We start from the raw sequence: 22264 nt of genomic DNA on the forward strand, positions 1-22264 counted from the left end.
ATATTTAAAAGAATAGTAGGAAAGAGCTCTTACCTCAACTTGATGATGAGGGCTACCTGATGGAACTGTGGCCTTCCTTAGAGGGATGCAGATGGCCATGGAAATTGGCAGAGAGAGAGAGCCTGCGTAATGAATAATCTGACCTCCTCCACGCACAGTCTCTTGCTGATGTCTCCAATTCGCTAAACTCAGTCTGATGACCAGAGGAGAAGGAAATTTGGTACTTTTCATGGGATCAGCATCAGTTGCATCTGGAATTGAATTTTTTTTTTTTTTTTTTTGTACATTATGAGGCAGGGACAAGATTCTCCCACTGTCCCCCAAATGGCCATCCAGTTGATCCAGTTCCATTTACCGAAAATACTCCTTTCTCCAGTGCTCTGAAATGCCACCTTTGTCATAAGTCAGGTGTTCATGATATCGACTTCCTATTGTGTTTCATGGGTCTGTGTTCCTGTCTTTGAGCTAATTCACATTGTCTTTTAAGTATTATAGCTTCATAATTAGCCTTGCTATTCAACATAGTAAGTCCTCTCATACTTGTTCTTAAGGATTAAATTGTTTCATTATGATATTAATATCTCCTTACAGTTTTTTATAAACACACACAACCCTGTTGAAATGTAGTTTGGGATTTTATTGATTCTGTATATCAATTTGGGGAAGAAATTAGATCTTTACAACATTTAATTTTTAATGACTAGGTTTACCCATTTACTTAGTTCTCAATTTTTCTCAGTATTGGTTTATAGTTTTCGTAGTAGAGTCAATCTTTTGTTAGATTTGTTTTGAGGCATTTGATTTTTTTTCACTGTTTGAATGATGTTTTAAATTTTGCTTTTGTGATACATAGGGTATGTACCTAATTTTTAACATTTTCTAGAAAATGTGGGGTTTTTTTTACAATTAAGTTTTTGCATATTGGCTTTTATTTAGTGACCTTATTAGATTAAACCATTGGTTATAACAGTTTAGCTGAAGATTCTTGTGGATTTTCTAGGAATATACTCACATTATCTGCAATAATGATAGTTTTATTTTTTCTTTTCCAATTCTTGTATACTTTTTTTTGCTTTATTGCACCGTCTAGGACCTTCAGCTCAAAACTTTTTGAATAAAAGTGGTAATAGAAGGCATCCTTGTATTATTCCTGATTTCAAGGGAAGGTTTCAACATTTCACTATTAAGAATGATGTTTGTGGGGCTGGAGATGTGGCTCAAGCGGTAGCGCGCTTGCCTGGCATGCGTGCGGCCTGGGTTCGATCCTCAGCACCACATACAAACAAAGATGTTGTGTCCACCAAATACTAAAAAATAAATATTAAAAAAAAATTCTCTCTCTCTCTCTCTCTCTCTCTCTCTCCTCTCTCTCTCTCTCTCTCAAAAAAGAATGATGTTTGTTGTAGTTTTAATATTTTAAAAAATATTCTTTATCAGATTAAGTAAAGTTTCCTTCTATTCCTAGTTTTTATTCTGAATGGATGATTTAAAAAAAATCCAGACTGGGTATTAAATTATCAAAATTTTTCCCATTATCTATTTTAGTATGATTTTTCTTGCATTTTGCTTTTTGGCTCCCCCCTCTCCCCACTATTAATCTAACCTTATAAGAACCAAGGATTCTCTCTCTCTCTCTATCTATCTGTCTATCTATCTATCTCTCTGTCTTTCTCTCTCTGTCTCTCTCCAAGCTAATATTTTGTTTGGGATTTTTGCATCTACATTCATCAGAATAGCTTAAAATTTTTCCTTTATTGTAATATCCTCTTCGTATTTTACATCAAGATTTGTTCATTTTTATAAAATGAATTGTGGAATGTTTCATCTTTGTTTTCTGCAAGAGTTTGGGTAGGATTGATGTTATTTCTTTTCTGAGCAATAATAGAGTTTCTTTATAGAGAAGTTTTTCTCTACTAGATGTAGAACTTTTCAGACTTTTAATTTCAAGTGTCAGTTTTGAAAATTATATTTTTCTAGGAATTTGTATTTCACTTAAATTTTCAAATGTATTGGCATAAGTTCATAATACCCCCTTATTTTTGGTAGATTTGTGGTGATATTATCTTTCTTTCTTGATACTGGTAATTTGTTCTCCTTTTCTTACTATGAGTCTTACCAGAGGATTTTCAGTTATATCCATCTTTTCAAATAGCAGCCTTCTAACTTTATTGAACTTTTCATTTTGTTGGCCCTTTCAATTCAGTCTTCCCATTTACCTATCTACTTAACCTACCTATTTAATTTTCACACATTTTCTTTCTACTTTCTTTGGGTCTGATTTGTTGTTCCTTCTCCAAATTCTTAAAGACAAAAATTTAGATCATTAATTTTTTTCAGCTAGTTCTTTTCCAGCATGTGCTTTAAAAGTTATAAATTTCATTGTAAGTACTGCTTTGGCTCTATTCTGAATTTTATTATGTTGTATTTTTATTATCATTCATTTCAAAACAATAAGGATGTCTTCCTTGGCTCCAGGCTCCACAAGTTACTTAGATGTGAATTTCTTCATTTCTAAACAGGGCATTTGCTTGTCAGACCTTTTCCCTGTGTCCCCTGTAGCTCTAGTGTTCCTCTACATTTTTATGCTTGTTTTCCTTATTTTATAATGTCTATTTCTTTTTTTTTTTTTTTTTTTTTTTAGATAGAGAGAGAGAGAGAGAGAGAGAGAGAGAGAGAGAATTTTTTTAATATTTATTTTTTAGTTTTCGGCAGACATATTTGTTGGTATGTGGTGTTGAGGATCGAACCCGGGCCGCACGCATGCCAGGCGAGCGCGCTACCGCTTGAGCCACATCCCCAGCCTATAATGTCTATTTCTTTTGACTCAATCTCAGGTGTGTAATTCTTTCTGTAGCTATATATAATTAGCCATTAAAGGCATCCATTGGATTCTTTATTTTAGTTCCTGCTTTTTTCAATTTTAGTGTTTTCTTTAGTTTCCAGTTCTCTACCAGAATTCTCTACCATGTCTTTTAATTACTTGGACATATTAACATTCCAGATAATAATAGAAGTCAATAAAAATACACTCACAAGGGATCCAGATGTTATATTAGATTTTAGTCATAGTTTGTTGCGTTGTCTGCCTGGTTAATGTGAATAAGAAATTGGGAGGAGAATGTGGGGCTCTGATCAAGCTTATCTTGGAGTTTTGCTTTGGGTTGGCAGTGTAGGTGAGGGAACCAGGTCATACAGTTTAATCAGGGAATGACATCCTTTCTAGATGTGCCTCAGACTGTGTGAGGGCTGATTTCTGGTACAGTCGTAATTCTTAGGGGGTAGTCATCAGTGTCCCAAGGCTTGGCATGTTTACCATTCTCCTGGGTGGGCCAAAACTCTTCAAAATGTTTGTTTTCTTAGATTTGTGTGCTGCTAAAAGCTCTGCTTAGCCTCTTGCTCCCCAGCAACAGTTTTTAGGATTTGTAGCTATCATCTGTCTGAAAAACAAGTGACAATTCCGTATCATCACAAACTTTTCAAATTTCCCTTACATCATAAATGTCTCATAAATAGTTGGTCCGTTCAATTCAGAATGCAGAGAAGGTATAATTGTTGTGTCTCTTCTAATCTGATGTTTCCCCTCCCTATTTTTTCACTAGAAGAAACAGAATCAGTTGTGTTGTAGAATTTCCTAATTCTGAATTTTGGGTCACATTCCCATGGTGCTTCTTGTAGTCTGGTCATTGGGTCCAGAGTCCTAAACGGTTTTAGATTAGGAGACACTTAAAGTCAAGTTGTCTCTCACTTTATGATGCTGAGATTGATCAGTGAGTCTGAAGTGACTCCATTTAGGTTGTGCCACCCTTAGTTCTGTTCCTTAGAAGGTCCTCTTCTGCCGGTCACCCAAGGATTTAAGCAGTGATGAGCACTGTTTCTTGAGGGGCAAAAATGGTGAGAATATACCACCTGCCTTCATTAGCTTGGTGAGTGCTTTTTAACTATATATCTCCCTCCCATGCCTACAGTTTTCTTCAAGTGCATTTATTATTATTATTATTAAAAAATTTTATTATTATTAAAAAAAATTTCCCCAAAGGAGCAGTAACATTTTTTTGGTATCTTTCCTCTGCCATCCATATTCAACTGTCTTCTATGTATTATTTTTTTATTGGTTTTACTTTTGTAACTTCTTTGTCTTTTATTATTTTACTTTTGTTTTCTTTTTCTGTAAAGAGGATGCTCTCCCAGAATAAAAGGTGTCTACTCTCACTCACCATTTGATTTTCATTCTCTTAGTCTTTTCTTGCTCTTGTCACCTTTATTTTCTTTGTATTTCTCTTTCAATATGTGACAGTGTATTCTGTTGCAGATATAATTCTATTTCCTAGAATTTTCTTTTGGCTTATTTTGTAGATAATTTCCATAGCTAAGTCCTTTCTTCAAATTCTCTGGATGATCATTTTTTCCCTTTTTTAATGTGGTTTTGTTTAATGTCTGACTGTCGTTATTGTGTTTCTGATTCACTTGCATTTTATCCGGGTGCAGTGTTTGCTGATGATATGGGTGAATGTATTCTTTCCTTCCTTGCTTTCCTTTCGGGCAGTGGGATGATTTCTTGTGAGAGTTATAGTGGGGTGTAGGGTTATGTGATGTTCCCAGGTCAGTGCCCTGTTTTAGAAGGAGACTATTCTGTCTCTGCTCCCTGACATTGGCATCTGCACCTGCTTCCATTTCATGGTTCTTGGAATTCTTTGCTTCTATGAAACAAATGCCTTTATGTATCCCTGCTTTCTTAATCAGAGACCTGGTACTTAAAGGATGAGTACCATTTCCTAGTAGTAGCCGACAGAGGAGGGTGGGTGTTCCAGGCAGAAGCCTAGAGTCCTAAAGCTGCACTGTGTATTTGAGAAATTGCAAACTTTTATATGTGCAAATATTTTTGTATGACTCTCTTAGGTAAAGTGTGCAATAGTGTTATTATACAAACTTCTCCCTCAGATCTCTGCAGTCCTTAGGATTTTCCCAGGTCTCTGGCAAAGCAAGCAATACTTTCAGCTGCTCAGTAAATGTCCTACTAAGGTCACCTGCCATACTACAAACCCAGTATGTTAAAAAGAGATTCATTATCTTTTCCTATAAAGCACATTATCTTTCTCTTCACTCAGTAACTTTTCCAGTCTCTCAGGCTTAAAAACCTTGCAGTGATGAGCATTGTGATGAACATTCCTTGACTTGGACCTTAAATGGCTTTTCTGTTGAGGTTTTCTGAGTATGAAAGGTCAAGGTCAAGTCTGCATCCAGCTTCTCCATGACTCATCCCTCCCCAGTTTGCATTGCCTTTTCTCTCATCCAGGCCCTACTCAGGCCAGGTCTGTCCCAAGTCTGTCTGGCGGTTTCCACTTTCTGCCTACTTCTCACCTCTTGCTCCTTCCTTCAGTCGATTTTGCATGTGGCTTCCAGATTCACTCTTGGTCTCAAGTGCCTCTTTCTTCCTGTCACTCTTCTTTCCTGAACCTCTGTTACCTCATCACCTTTGAGGACAAAATCTCAATTGTTTGGTGTGACGTTCTAGGCTCTTCTCTCATTCCATGACATAGACTGTTTTCAGCTAGACCAGTCTTCTTGCCCTGCCCTGGCTCTATCCTGTCGCTGTAGGAGTCTTCTTACTGTTTTAATGGGAATTCCTTATCCCTTTTTTGGATCTAATAATGTCTTAAAGGAACATCAAAGACCATCTGGGCCTGAATTTTGTGCACAGTTTTATATTTTCTAACAGGATGGTTATGACCATTGAGTGCTTGGGGTGTGCTGTATGTTCTGCCCCAGAGCTTTCTCCACTATTTATAGAACCTGTTCATCTTTCTCTTTCCCATTTTACTGCCTAATATTGTGACTTGTTTGTTTAGTGGGTATCCGTTGTCCTCATGCCTAGAGTTTATTTGTCTCAAAGGTGCTTAGTATCTTGTGTGTATGTGTGTGTTCAAATACTTAATGAAGTTTAATTCAAACTTAAAGATCTCCAGAGAAGTTATTTTAACAGCATATTGCTCTCTTACCATGTGCCTGGGGAAAGATAGGAGGGGTACAGTATCAGTTCCAGGATCAGTTTATGCAAGAGCCTGATATTTGAGCTAATTTTCCTTGTAGGTGGAAGTTAGCTCTTTAAGAACTCTAATAAAATTTCCACTTGAGCATTTGTTCCTGCTCTTCCTTGGCAAGTATAAGATACTGGTGATTATTTAATCTCTTCTTTTTTGATGACTTACTCATATTTGTAAGACTTACTCATCATCTTTGTAATCCTAGTCTTCAGGAAAGGGCCTCCTAACACATGGTAGACACACATGTTGGAATTATTTCTGATTAAACATGTCATCACTGTCCATGCTATGAAATGTTAAACTGAATTTGTGCATTTTAACTTTCTCAGAGGCTTTTTTTTTTTTTTTGGATTGTTAGATTAAAAATATTTTTTAACTTATTTATTTTGGTACTGGGGATTGAACCCAGGGATACTTTACCACTGAGCTACATTTCCAGTACTTTTTATTTTTTATTTTCAGACAATGTCTCACCAAGTTGTCTAGGCTGGCCTCTAATTTGTGATCCTCCTGTCTCAGCCACCCGAGTTGCTAGAATTATTGTCATGTGCCACTGTGCCACACCTTTTTTTATTTTTTTGTCAGTTTATAGTTATTTATATGTTATAAAAGTGAAGTGTAGAATCTAGCTTCATGGTAGACTATAATTTAATTTTTTAATGAAAAAGTGAAATTGTATAAAATTAATTATTAAGGTGTCATTATGACTTATTAGTATAATTTATATATATAAACTTATAAATATTTATAAATATATAATTTATATGTATAAATTAAACTCTAAAAAATATTAAGGTTACTTCTCTTGCTTTTATCACTCTTAAAGTATTTTTGAAATAAAACTTATTTTTAGTTGACATCAAAACACAAAAATTGTACATATTAATGGTGTACCATGTGATATTTCAGTACATATATACATTGTGTAATCAGGCTAATCATACCTGTTTCAACCATTTATCACTTATTTGTGGCAAAAACATTCAAAATCGTTTTTTCTAACATTTTGAGATATCTAGTACACAATTGCTGTTTTTAGTCACCCCACTGTGCAGTAGCTATGCTATTGCTGTGAAAGTCTGTCTTTTTATTATCTCTATTGCCTCTTTGTCATCTGGGCCACAGAAGCACAAGAGACTTCACTGGGAGAAAGTGCAAGATGGTGGTATGGGAGGAGCGAGCCAAGTTTGTCTGAGATGTGTACCTGGGTACTAGAAGGCCAAGGGTCTTAAGATGTGAGTGGCCAACAAAGGAGGGGCAAGTCATAAATCTGGCCTCAGACAAACAAGCAGGAGCCTGGGCAGGGGGTGGATTTTCCATCTGTCTGCTCAGATGTAAGGCATTAGCCAACAGTGCAAATAAGTGACCTCAGACCAGGCATCCTTTGCCTTTTGTCCCCATTTAAGCCTCTAATCTAGAAGGGAAGTGCATTCCACCTCAGCCTGCAGTGGTGAGTTAAGGAAAGATACAAGGAAAACAGCCGAGAGATGGTTCTGGTCACTTGAATTTTTTGGCAGGCGCGCCTTCTCTTGTTTTAGCATTAGTAACTGCAGCATTCAAAATAGAGTGGTCTCCAGAGGGTTTTCTGGTGGCAATTACCAAAGGTTTTAGCCTTATGAACACAGCTGTTAGTTAGAATCCCCTTAGTGTTCCCTGGGGAAACTGGCCAGCCAAACACTCCCAGTCCTCCCACCTTTTGTAGTGTCCTGTCCCTGTTAGGTTTTGGTCTAACCAAATCACCTTCAATAAAAGGTCTGTTTCTCATGTATCTGAGTGTCCTTTCCAAATGCCTTCAGTCTTGCAGAGGGCCAGAGCAAGCATCTGGCCGCAGTTCCCACTGCTCTTGCTTTTCCATAGTTCTGAGTCAATTATTGTAGAATATTCTCAAAGATCACTCTAAAAATTTTAAAAACCCATAAGTCATAAGTTTCCATCATGTACATTCTAAATAATGACTACTGTATGTTCAGGATATGTTTGTATCCCTAAACCAGCAATTCTTTGAAATTTTGGAGGACACAAAGAGCTTTGGTTTCTATGGTTTATATTTATTGATATTTATCATGTTAGGAATTAAAGCAAAAATTTAAATGTTTATCATTTTATTTAAAAGTAATAGTAAATTCCCCCCCCCCCCCCAATGAGTTAACCTAAATAATTTTTCAGGAAAAACTGCATTTTCCAAAAAAAAAAAAAAAAAAAATCAGAAGAGCAAAAACTTACATTTTTGTGTATCTCCTTAATATCTTAACAAAAGACAGATGGATTTTCATATCTGCTTCTGCATTCAGTTTGTGTAATGAGCTGTTTTGGTTGAAGCCTTTGAAGAAAATCCTGCCTTCCACAGATACTTAATTTGGAAAAAGAGGAGTACTCTAATAGCTTTTTCAGATAATTGTGAATATTCTTCTTTGATTTTATAGCCAAACTTGACAAATTGTATTTTCTCAAAGATTAGTTGCAATGTGGAATCTGAAAGAATGTTGGTAAGCTTTCCATAACTTGTATGCTTCCAAGAATTAAATTACTATATTGTGGGCAGGGGATATAGCTCAGTTGGTAGAGTGCTTGCCTCACATGCACAAGGCCCTGGGTTCAAACTTCAGCACCACAAAAAAATAAATTACTGTATTGTTTCTGTCTCCTGACTGGACCCTGACTAACACATGTTTTGTTTTGCTTCCTATTTATTTTTTAACAACTGTATTTTATTTTTGTTCTAGACTTATTCCGGACTCTTCTGTGTCGTCATAAATCCTTACAAGAACCTTCCAATTTACTCTGAGAATATTATTGAAATGTACAGAGGGAAGAAACGTCATGAGATGCCGCCACACATCTATGCCATATCTGAATCTGCTTACAGATGTATGCTTCAAGGTAATTGGAAATATTAGAGTAAGAAATATCCAGAATTTCCTAAATATAATTTAGTGTTTTTTTCATGTCTCAATCTAGTCTACAAAAGGTTTTAATTTTCTTTAAAAAAAATTTTTTTAAATGTTGTAGAAAAATTACAAGTTCTTTAGAAGACAAAGTGGACATTTTCTTTAGGAAGCTGTTTGTTGTTTCAAAATATACTTCATGTAGATTTTAATATTAAAAAACTTTAGTTCTTACATACATTTGATCCTCACCACAAGCCAGTGTAATTAATGCTGTGTTACATTAGATTTTAAAACCAGTAGGATGGAACTGGGGGTGTTGCTCAGGTGGTAGAGCACTTGCCTATTATGTGGGAGGCCCTGGGTTCCATCCCCAGCATGTAGAAAATAAAATAAAGCCAATAGGATGAACAATAGGAAAGGTGGATGCTTTATTGGTGGATGCTTTATTAAATCACAAAGTATTATATGTGATTTAAATGAATGTAAAAAGGGACAATAAAAGTAAAAAACAAAACAAAAATGGTTGAATTGGTTGATTTCAATTGCTCCGTTTTGGAGCAGGAGGAAATATAAATTTGAAGAGTCTGTGGCTTTAAATACAATGGCTTATAGGAGAATGTTTTTGGAAAGTCAGAATGTAACAGAATGCTTTATAGGTGAGAAGAAACTGGAGAAAGTGCCCTCCTTCACTTTCTGAGTCAGCTTGGGTCTCTCATCTAAACAAACACATTCTCACAAGTGAGGTTGCCAGCTGCCCTCTTTGAAGTCTGATGGAACAGGGAGTTCCCAGAAGGCTAGGACAGGCTCTCACAGATCATTCTGATTTTTTTTTTTAAATGGGAAGAAATTCTAGACCTCCGAGCTTCATATGCATTCCAGGAAAGTCTCTAAAATCTAATGTTAAGAGAACCATAGAAGAATAATGTGAGGGGCTGGGGCTGGGGCTCAGTGGCAGAGTGCTTGCCTAGCACGTGTAAGGCACTGGGTTGGATCTTCAGCATCACAAAAAGATCAACAAATAAAACAAAGGCATGCTGTCCATCTACAACTACAAAAAAAATTTTTAAAAAAGAACAACATGAATATATTTGCCACATTATTTGGGGGCTAATTAGAAAAGGGAACACACAGTGGACAGTGTTAACAGATCACAGAACTTGTCGTGTCATTCCATGACCTCTCGTGTTACCCACACAGCTCCATGCTGCGCAGTCGCTCTTGAGGTACCAGTGAGTGACTGAGGCTGGCTAGGTTTGTCAGGATGTACACCACAGGGCGTGTGTGCTTTTCAACATTTTTATCAATATACTTAAAGATGGAAGGGTTGCCTCTCTAAGAAATTTGTGGGCAACATGAAACTGCTGGGGATAATAAATATATTTGATGAAAAGGAATAGATTTTTAAAAATCCTTTGTCAGGTTAATGGGGAATTGAGTGTATCGTAATAGTTAGTAGGGATAAATTGTTATATCCCATTACTGGGTGGCTACATCAGCTGTTTATGTGCAGAATAAGTAAGATGTGGCCTACTGGCATATCATTACTATAATATCATCATTATTAGTGAAAGGATGAACATTTATTGAAAATTATTATGAGCCATGTATAGTAATATATATCATGTATATTTATGTGTATTTATTTGTATTACTGAATGTACAGTGACAACCATGTCAAATAAATAAAAATACTATCCCTATTTTGCTGAGGCACAAAGAAATAACTTGACTAAGAAAATTTAGGTATTCAAAAATGTGAGCTAGGATTTAAAACTAGCAAGTAGCCCACTTTTATCTACAATAATAAACTTTCATGTGACAGTTAAAATGAATTAGTTGATTATATAAAAATTTAAAAGTTTGCCCAGCATGGTGGCACATGTCTGTAATACCAGCTACCCAAGAGGCTGAGGTGGAAGTATTGAAAGTTCAAGGCCAACCTAGGTGACTTAGCAAGATCCTGTCGCAAAATTTTAAAAAATTTAAAAAGGGTTGAGGTGGTAGCTCAGTAGTAGAAGACTTGTCTAGCATGCAGGAGGCTCTCAATTCCCAGTACCACCAAAAAAAAAAAAAAAAGGAAAATATAGATACAGAAAGTAAGAAAACAAAACAAAAACCCCTTGTGTTCCATTCTATCAGGAAGGGGTGGCCTGCTGAACAACAATAGGGTGGGACACCTGCTAGGGGAGTCCAACAGGAGCACTGTGGTTGCAGTGTGAGCTCACACGAGCCTCTAGTGCCAACCAAGTAGATCCTTGTTTACCAACGTGAGTGGATGATTCGTTGTCCCTGGATCTATGAAAAGGATCAACTGCTTGAGAGGGACCCATGTGGAGAATTTAGGGCATATGGCCCTCTCAATGATTGTTAGATTCAGTTCCCTATTCAACCTGTCAAGATCTTTTCAAGATTCTGTTTCCTTCTATCAAATATATATCATCCCTGCCAGTCCCATATCATATACAAATTTGGGGCATGTATACCACATCTTCAAGTGTATAAAAATATTGAAAGCGATGTTTTATTAATGTGTGTTGGGGGACATAAAACACAAAAGAGCTTAATTTTTTCCAAAGTTTGGATTCTAAGGGATACAGTATCAAGAAAATGCAGAGTGTGCCCAGGGCATCGTAGTTGCTCAATAAGTATTTGTTGAATGAACAGAAGCAGAGTTCTTGTACATAAACTTGACTGCAAAAAAACATAATTGGTCAAAGCATGAAACAACAGAATGGGCCCACTTGGAAACAAAAGCAACAAATCAGAAGGCTAGATGCAGAAAAAAAGAAACTGATAGAATTTATGAGAGAAAGAGTAATGGAGTATAGATGTAGACTCTCAGATTCTGTCAAAGCAGTGATTTTTTTTTTTTTAAAGTTTACTTGGGCTGAAAAAAAGACTCAGGTTTTCAGCTTGAAAAAGGGCCAGGGTACGCCCAGTCTCAAATATAAAAACTTACCTATATGTTCAGTGTATTTCATTGAATGTTTTTCCTTTTTTTAAAATTTTTATTTTTATTCATTTTTTGATTGTCAATAGACCTTTATTTCATTTATTTATATGTGGTGCTGAGAATTGAACCCAGTGCCTCACACATGCCAGGCAAGTGCACTACCACTGAGCCCCAGCCCCAGCCTTGAGTGTTTTTCTTTTGTCCTTTAGCTGAGACTTGGCTTTTCTCTGAGGATGCAGTTTGAGCATCCTCAGTGAACATTGCCCCATCACTCAAATCCTATGCCCTGGGAGAACCTACCATGTACCTGCTAAACCTGTTTGCCTTTGCCCTACCTTTCCACCTGCCCTCATCACCTAGAGCTTTCCTCTTGGCTCCTCTCCTTGATGAGGATGGCTCCTGACACATCATTTTTTCTCTGCCTCAGGCATCGGAATACCTGTGTTGCTTCTTAGTTTTTTATAACTAATCCAATCTCTTGATATTTTTAGGTCCTTGATCTTCTTTTCTCACTTATGCACCAATTTCTATGGTAATGCTGTAGACTTTGCCATCTTTTGGCCTTATCTGATTTTTCAAATATGTTTCAGAAATTCTATTATAATGTCCTTCCATGGTATGGTCCAGTGAAGAAGTCCCCCAAATGTATTCTTTGCCTCCATGTGGATCTCCCATCAGTTTGTTGTTCTACTTTCTCCCTGTATTTTAGCAATACCCCTTTCACTTTCTTCCTCATTTAGTTTAGATTCATATCTTACCATTTCAGCAATCTTGTGTCCATATCCTAATCCCCCTTGTCCTGTTCTTTTATTATTCCCGTTTGAGAGAATTTTCGTGCTAGGACCAATCAAGATGTTTGTCCCTTTTAATGCATACAGGGGTTGCGGCTGCTTCTGGGGTTACATTCACCCAGTCAGCCAAATCCATACTGCTATCATTTCCTGACCATGAGCCCTGATTCCACTCTTAATATGACTCATCAGTTCTACCTTGCTTCCCTACTGAGACGATTGTCCCACTCCCCATAATGACTATTTCAGACCTCTGCACACTTGAGATCTCTGAGTCCCCATACGCTTCTCACTACCCAGCTAGTGACTTGTTTTCCATTCCACAGAGAAATTAGAAGCCACCAGAGGGGAACTGCTGCAGCTTTCCAAACCATATTTACAGACCATCTGCTCCTGTCCATTCCTATCCAAGGCCACTCTTAAAGTGACTTTTGCTACAACTAAATTTTTTATGTGTTATTTCATTGTGGTTAATTTCTTAAGTATCTGTTACTTAAGTTTTGATTTCCTTTTTCACCAAAAAGCCATGCAGATGAATAATTAATAGCAAAACCAGCAAGAACTCATCAAATACAGGCCTATCCAAGGCCAATCTTACCAATTCCTTCACCTCTGACGTTGATCACATCTCTCCCAACCTTCCTGGGAGTCTCACAGTGCTCATTGTTATGAAATATGATTCTATTTGCCTTTCTCTTTATGGACTCCTAACATCAGCATTAAATTTGCTAGTCTTTTCTCTTTTTTCCCCCTACATCTTTTTTTGGTGCATTATAATTGTATGTATTGATGGAATTTACTGTTGCATATTCACACATGCACACAATAGAACAATATAATTTGGACAGTGCCACTCCCCAGCATTTCCCCCCTCCCTCCCTCCCTTCCACCCCTTGGTCCCTTTCCTCTACTGATATCCCTGATATTTTTAGAAGATCCACCCTCACCTTCCTTTTCCTTTTTCCTCTCTACTTTCGTAAATGGGAGAAAAATATGATCCTTAATTGTCTGTGTTTGCTTATTTAGCTTAACGTAATGTTCTCTGGTTCCATCCATTTTCCTGAAAAAGACATAATTTCATTTTTCTTTGTGACTCCATTGTATGTGTGTGTGTGTGTGTGTGTGTGTGTTATATATCACATTTTCTTTATCCCTTCATCCATTGATGGACACCTTGGCTGATTCCATAGTTTGGCTATTGTGAATTGCACTGCTATAAACATGAGAATGCATGTATCACTGTAGTATGATAACTTTAATTCAGGGTAACATGCCTAGTTTTTTGAGGAGCCTCCATACTGATTTCCATAATGGTTGTACTAATTTACAATCCCACCAATAGTGTAAAAGTGTTCCTTTTTATTCACATCCCCTCGAGCATTTATTTTTATTTACATTCTTGATAACTTCCCTTTAGACTGGTGTGAGATGAAATCTCAGTGTAGTTTTGATTCTCATTTCCCTAATTGCTAATGACATTGAACATTTTTTCCTGTATTTGTTGGCCATTTGTATTCCTTTTTTTTTTTTTGAAAATTCATGTGCCCTTTTATTAATTTAGTTTTTTGATTTTTTGGTATAAAGTTTGAGTTTTTTATATTGTCTAGATTTTAATTCTCTTTCAGAATAGTAGCTAGTAAAGATTTTCTCCCATTCTATAGGTTCTTTCTTCACATTCCTAAGCATTTTCTTTGATGGGCAGAAGCTTTTTAACTTGATGCTGTCTCATTTATTAACTCTTGGAATTACTTCCTGACGTTTAGGGGTCCTATTCAGAAAGTTGTTGCCTATGCCTAAAAGCTGAAATTCTTTCCTCCTTCTTTTCACAACCATATTTTTAAAACAGTGTCTGAAGGTAGGGTAGGTAGGTAGGTAGGTAGGGTAGGTATGATTAGTGGCAACAGCTTGTGAAAATGTTGCTGTATTCTCAGGGGACAGCAAGGTTTCAGTTGAGATTTAGAAAGGAAGAGAGGTTGGTGGTAGAAATACTATGATGTGGTTGCCTAGAAGAGACAGATGATACTTACCTGTACACCATTGTCACTGCATCAAATATTTAATCCAATAGCTATTAGAAATATAAGGAGAATGTGACCAAATTTATAGAGGGAGTTGTAATGTATTTCTTTCAGAATTTGACATATTAAGTAGGGGGGAAAAGAATATAAAACGTGATTTAAATTTACCACAAGTTAGCAAGTTTGTATTGAAAAATGTCTGTATAGTACTACTGCCTGTCAAGCAGGGAGCACCATTTGTAAACTTGGTAAAAATTCTATAGTAGGTCACCAATAAAAGTCTTAGTTCCTTTGACCACAGTATAATAAATAAAATATTAACAATAAAAAGATTTCCAAGTCAGTTTGTTTTTGTGGGAGTGTTTAATGAGTTCTTGCTGGTTTTGCTATTAATCATTCATCTGTATGGCTTTTTGATAAAAGAGGAAATCAAAACTTACCTAACAGCTTCTTTAGAAATTAACCACAACAAAATAACACATAAAAAATTTAGTTGTGGCAAAAGTCACTTTAAGAAACAATTCATGGGGCTGGGGCTGGGGCTGAGTGGTAGAGCACTCGCCTAGTATGCTGGGTTTGATGCTCAGCACCATGTAAAAATTAAATAAAGATATATTTAAAAAGTTAAAAAAAGAAACAATTCATAGTTATAGTGTTCTTATTAGTAAACAAAAAATTATAGAGGAATAAGGCCATTTACTCTGCAAGATAGATAAAAGACAACTTTATGGTAATTTATTGAGTGGCAAATTATCTTGTAAACTTTTCTGTGTGACCTTTCACAATGATAATAAAAAAAAAAGGTCTTTGAAAGTACAGCAATAAAATGAACCAAAACAAGAGGAAAAACATGTAAAGACATTAATGGATTGGAACAAAAGAGTACATATTTTCAGAGAACCATTAGTACAGTTGAGAGCTGGATCCATGAAGAAAACATAAAACAGACAAATATTTGGCAAGTGTGACCAAAGACAGAAAACCACCAGGAACAATAAAGGTTCTACAGTATCCGAAACAAACAAGCTTGATTAGAAACAAACTTAACCAGAACAGTGCCCCTTGGAGAATTTGAAGAGATTGTTGAAGATCTACCTTTACATCTAGTCATGAGGCCCAAGCAGTTTTAGAAGTAAAGTCTGTCTTCATCTTAAGAGTGATTCCTGTGGTATCTAAATAGATTAAGACCACTAGACAATGAAGAATATATAGCATCAAGATCAGAATTTGTCAAAGAAATTTGAGTGTTTAAATTAATTTTTACTTTTTATTGAAGAAATATATGAAGGTATTTTTAAAAAATAATAAATACACAGTAAAGGTTACTACCTTACTGAAAAAATAGGAGATGCCTGTTCCACCTCTGCCCATTCTAGATTCCCTCTTTAGAGAAATTTTAACTGTTTTTTATTCTTTAATCTACGTATTTGCAAGTAACAATATTATGCCATTCTTTCTTTTTGTATTTCATTATCTGCAGGTTCCTATTATGAAAGAATAATTTTAATTTATCTAAATCCTCCCCCTTTATCTTCCTGATAGAAGTTAAATTGATGTGTCTTTGCATTTTAGTAGTCAGTATTCAAATTATTTGCCCTCTGATCATGTTTCCTTTCTTAGATAATTTGCTATTTTCCCTGTGGTTAGAAATTTTCCCACTTGGGAAACAGGACAGTTTTGCAATTAACTACATTAATTTGACAGAAGTACATGCCTTCTTCCAATGCACAGAAGCACATCCCAGAATTTCTCAGTCTTTCCTGGCTTCAAAACACCTCCTGATGCCCTTTGCCCTCCTATAGTCTGTGCTTGTTGCTCTTTGAACTTGCCTTTCACCTATCCCTAAAAATTCCTTTTCTTTTTTTTCCTTGGTTATATTTCTTAATTTATAGATCTCATTTGCCATTGTTTTGGATGAAGGATAATCACTAATAGCTTTCTGAGAAACACTGGAAGCAGCCAATTATTCTTTCAGTCAGTGATGAGTTAAAGGATGGCTCCTCCCAGTAGCAGGTGCTGAGAGCAGCCATGTTGAAAGATGATTGATAGGGGCTGGGTGGTGGCTCAGCAGTGGAGTGCTCACCTAGCACGTGCAAGGCGCTGGATGCGATCCTCAGCACCATAAATAAATAAATAAAATAAAGTTATAGAAAGAAAGAAAAGATGACTGATACACTTCCCTAGTGTGATTGACCTGCATCCTGCTCTCTTTTAAGAATAGGATTGATGTACATTAAAATGTATATTTATATGAAATGTAGATTATTTTGTGAAACTGAATACAAGTTAAATTGTGAAACTGAATACAAGTTTCTTTTTTTTTAATTTTTTATTGTTGGTTGTTCAAAACATTACAAATTTCTTGATATATCATATTTCACATTTTGATTCAAGTGGGTTATGAACTCCCATTTTTACCCCATAGACAGATTGCAGAATTACATCAGTTACACATCCATTGATTTAAATATTGCCATACTAGAGTCTGTTGTGTTCTGCTGCCTTTCCTATCCTCTACTATCCCCCCTCCCCTCCCCTCCCCTCTTCTCTCTCTACCCCCTCTACTGTCATTCATTTCTCCCCCTTGTATTATTTTTCCCTTTCCCCTCACTTCCTCTTGTATGTACTTTTGTATAACCCTGAGGGTCTCCTTCCATTTCCATGCAATTTCCCTTGAATACAAGTTTCTACATTAGGAGAAATAAAAGCAAGGAAAACAGCTTTCCCCAGAAAGAAACACCAAGGAATGCTGTAGAAAGACAGTAACCATGACATCAAATATAGTATTGACAACAACAAACGTTAAATACTTTAACACCCTATTAATAAGAGACAGCCTAACACAATCATATACCATTTATAAGAAAGACATCTCCAAGTACCAAAATAATAAAAGATTAAGGATGGACACATACCTTAGCCACTTGCATATAAAAAGAAAGCATCTATCTAAAATAAACTGAAAAGCAAAAACAGAAACAAAAAGCATCATTTTATGTCAGGAAAAGGAATATTTTATAATGAATTATAGTCTTCTTAAATCTATGGATTGAATCTTTTAATATAGAAATATAGACAACAGAAAAGATCACCCTTTGCCCTGTGAAGCTAAAATGAGGTAAAGTCCTTCTACTGACACTGTTAGGAAACTTTTTTCTTTGGGGAAACAAAGACAGTATTGATAATGAATCCCATTATTATGTATAACTATAGTGCACCAGTTTTTTTTTTAACTGGATTAGTATTGAGTAGTGATAAGTGATACGAAGAAAACTAGGCTATGGTAAGAACATGGAGAATAGAAGGATTAGGGAGCGGGGGAAAACTGATTTCATAGGGCAGTGGTTTAAAATGTACAAAAATCAGTAGCTTTCTTAGATATTCCTAATTATCCTTTACTATAGCCCCCAAATTAATAAATGCTAGAAATAAACACTACAGTTTTGGCATTTCCTGAATGTCACTATTTATCCTTTTGAGTGTGGCATCACATTAGAATAGTGTAATTGAGATCATTCACCACTAGTTCACTCATTTTTAAAATGTTGAATTGCGTGTTTATAGTTTATTCATTCATTTACGTCTGAAGGACATTTTGATTCTTTACAGGTTTTGACAATTAATTAGATTGCGTGAATGTAAAGTTTTCATTTTACCTGGGTTTGTACCTAGACATAGGATTACTGGGTCATATGGTAGTTTTATGTTTAAATTTGTAAGAAATTACAAAACTTTTTTCCAAAGTAGCTGTGCCAATTTGCATTCCTACCAGCAAGGGATGAGTTCCAGTTGTTCCAATCCTTGTTAGCATTTGGTATTGTCAGTTAAATTGTAGTGTTTGGATAGTTCTGGTTTCTCATTGTGTTTTTTTTTTAAGTTACATTTCCCTAATCTTTTGATGTGCTTATTTGGCATCTCTGTATCTATATCTTTTGAACTTTTTCTTTTAATTGGATGTTTCATTTCTTTTTTTTTAATGTTTTATTTTTAGTTGTTGATGGACACAATACCTTTATTTTATTTTTATGTGGTGCTGAGGATCGAACCCAGTGCCTCAGATGTGTGAGGCAAGCGTTCTGCCATAGAGCCACAATCCCAGCCCTAGTTTATTTTCTTATTGTTCAGTTTTGATAACTCTTGTTCTTTCCAGATACATATCATTTATTACATAAGTGATTTTCAGTTTTTTTCTTCCAGTCCATAATCTATTTTGAGTTAATTTTTATATGTACATGGATGGTATGAATTGAGGTTGAGCTTTTTGCCAATTGTTCTATCAGTGTTTGTTGAGAACATTATTTGTTTCTTCAAAGAATTGCCTTTTTTTGAAAACGACCAGAAGTCTATTCTAGGGCTCTCTGTTCCTTTGATCTGTATGTCTTTTATCAATATTATACTGCTTGACAAAACAATAGCTTTGTAGTAAATCTTGAAACTAGATAGTATGAGTCTTCTATTGTTGTTCTTTTTAAAAATTGTTTTGTCTATTCTAGTTCCTTTTTGTCTTTTCTTACATACAAATTTTAGAAATCAGCTTGTCAATTTCTCCCTCAAAAAATCTTGCTGACATTTTGAATGGATTGCATGAATCTATAGATCTATTGGGGCAGAATTGACAATAATATTGAATCCTCCAATTCATGAATATGGTTTGTGTCTCTATGAATACAGATCTCCTTTGATTTCTTTCATGTTTTCTAATTGTTTTTAGCATACAAATCTTGCACGTTTTGTTGGATTAATAAGTATAGCATATACCTTCCTTAGTATAATTAAATATTTTATGTTTTTTATTTTTAAATGGAACTTTTGAAATTTAAACTTCCAGTTGTTCACTATTAATATATAGAAGTAGGGTTTTAAAAATGTATGTTGAGTTTTATTTTATTTTTTATTTTTTTGTAGATTCTTTGCAATTTTCTGTCTAGACACTCATTCTTCTTCAAATAGATTCATTGTTCCTTATTATTCTATTATTCTCCTTCCCAGTCTGTGCCTTTAATGTCTTCCCTTGTTTGGTTATGTTAAATAGGAGTGCTGCGAATAGACACCCTTGCTTTGGTCCTGATCTTAGAGGTACAACATTCAGTTTTTCACCATTAAAGATGATGTTTAATTGTGGTTCTTTGGTTTTTGTTTTGTTTTAAGATACCCTTCAATGGGCTGAAGTTCCCTTGTAGTCCTTGTTTGCTAATTTTTTTTTTTTTAATAATGAATGGGTGATTAGTTTTGTCAACATCTACATCTACTTAGTGAACCTGTGGTTTTTCTTCCTTTATGGATAAAGTGAATTAAATGGTTTACTTTTGGGATGTTAAACTAGCCTTATGTTTCTAGGATAAATACCACTTGCTAGATTTCAGTTGCTAACATGTTGTTAAGAGTTTTTGTGCCTTTAGATTGTAGAAGAATGCAACCAGTATGAAAGTTCCTTAAAAAACCAGGCAAGGAACCACCACCATATGACCCAGCTATACCACTCTTTGGTGTTTATCCTAAAGAATTAATGTCGGTGTACTCTAATGGTACCTGCATACCCATGTTCATAGCAGCACAATTCTTTTTTCTTTTTTAAATACCTTTATTTTTGTAATTTTTATATGGTGCCAGGGATTGAACCCAGGGCCTCACGCATGCTAAGCAAGCACTCTACCACAGAGCCACAACCCCGGCCAGCAGCGTGATTCTTAATAGCCAAACAAACCTTGAAAACATTATGTTATGCAAAATAAGCCAAACTCACAAGGTCAAGGGTTATATATTTTTTTCCTCATGTGGAAGTTAGAAAAACGGGGGGAAAAAGAAGATGTGTGTTGGGGGGCAAGGAATCTCATGAAAATAGAAAGGAAACCAATAGTAGAATAGAAGAGGGGGATCACGAGGATGGAGGAGGAGAGGGAGAAGGAGGTAATGAAATCAACCATATTATATTGTTATATTGTGTGCATGCATGAGAATACAACAGATTCCACGATTATGCATCTTTATACACAATGAAAAAGAAAAAAAATCATTACTAGATTAGGGCTCACAAAAATGGGAAAGGGGAAGAACTTTTGTGCCTTTGTTTATGAGAGCTGTTATTTTTTTTTTCTATTGTAGTGTCTTTTTTCCAGTTTTAGCATCAGCTAAGTCTTATCTCTTTGAGTTATGAAATGTTTCTTCTTTGGTTTTCTGAAGACTTTTTACAGAGTCATTATAATTTTTTCCTTAAATGTTTTATAGAATTTACCAGGAAGCTATGTTTTCTTTGTGGGAAGGTTTTTAATTACAGATTTGATTTCTTTGATAGAGATGGGTCTATTCAGGTTACAGTTTCCTCTTGTGTAAGCTTTAGCATTTTTTGTTGTTGTTGTTGTTGTTGTTGTTATCTCCTCCTCCTTGCTGTGCTGGGGATTGAACCTAGGGGAGTTCTACTTCTGAATTACATCCCTAGCCCTTTATATATTTTTTAAAATTTTAAGACAGAGCCTCACTAAATTATCTAGGCTATCCTGGAACTTGTAATCCTCTTGCCTCCAAGCATGACTCCTAGCAGTAATGTGTATCTTTTAAAGAAATTATTTCTTTCATATTAGTTGTCAAATATTTTGGCCTAAAGTGGTTTCTGCTATTTCCTTATTATTCTTTTAATATCTGTGGGATCTGCACAAATCCCTTTCTTATTCCAGATACTGGTATTTGTGTCTTTCTCCTTTTTTCTAATCAGTTTATCTGGAAATATATCAAAATCAATCTTCTCAAAGAATCAACATTTTATTTCATTGATTTTTTTGTTGTTGCTGTTTTTCTTTCTTCTGATTTCCTTTGCATTGATTTCTGTTCTGAACATAAATATTTGGGCTTAATTTGCTCTTTCCTGGTCTTTTAAGGTAGGAGCTGAGATCACTGTTGAAAATATGGCTTAATTCAATATGGATTTTTTTGAGTACCTCCTCATGTGATTTTTGGAAGGTGCTTTGGAAAATACTGAGCTATCAAACAAGTCTTTAGAAGACTAACTGCGCTTTTGAAAATAAACTTTTTCCCCTTAAATATCACTTTAAGATTGTGTCCAATTACATTTGTAGGGTTTTAGAGTAAAAGACTATTGTAAACTGTTGAGGTGCTTCATTTGGTCCTTGAAGGATGGAAAGGATTCACTGAAGCAGGAGCAGGATGTTGGAGAGAATCTTGGAGCACCTCCTTATTGAACTGATGAAGAAAGTAATGTGCAAAGTTAGCTAGATGGGTCTGGCTAGAATAGAGAATTTTCGGTGGTGGTGGTGGTGGTAGTGGAAGTGACAAGCAGCACTGGGGAATGAAGTGTGGAGCAGGTTTGAAGGGCTGATTGTGGTGTCTCAAGTTTCAGATGATGGGCCTGGGGTTGTAGCTCAGTGATAGGGCATTTGTCTAACAGGCGTGAGGCCTTGGTTCAATCTCTAGTACTGAAAAAAAAAAAATGGCATTACAGATACAAGAAGACAGCTGTTCTGAATGAATTAGGGGGGTATTTAAGTTGGTTTAATTTTTGTGTATTTTTATTTCTTTTTATCTTTGCAATGCTAGGGATGGAACCTAGTGCTCTATCACT

At 35.6% G+C, this 22264-nt stretch overlaps 1 protein-coding gene across 5 annotated transcripts in view; it reads left to right on the forward strand.

The window, feature by feature from the left end:
- Positions 1 to 22264, forward strand: part of Myh10 (myosin heavy chain 10) — a 136490-nt gene that overhangs the window by 14941 nt on the left and 99285 nt on the right. For all 5 annotated transcript variants that reach the window (XM_058572038.1, XM_058572039.1, XM_058572037.1 and 2 more), the window contains one exon: positions 8765 to 8921. In XM_058572038.1, coding sequence (XP_058428021.1) covers positions 8765 to 8921 — 157 coding nt within the window. The remainder of the gene's footprint in view (positions 1 to 8764; positions 8922 to 22264) is intronic.

The sequence above is a fragment of the Marmota monax genome, unplaced genomic scaffold, assembly GCF_021218885.2.
Source record: "Marmota monax isolate L192 unplaced genomic scaffold, Marmota_monax_Labrador192_F-V1.1 WCK01_AAM20220418_F8-fsc00243, whole genome shotgun sequence".
In the NCBI taxonomy this organism is placed as follows: Eukaryota; Metazoa; Chordata; class Mammalia; order Rodentia; family Sciuridae; genus Marmota; species Marmota monax.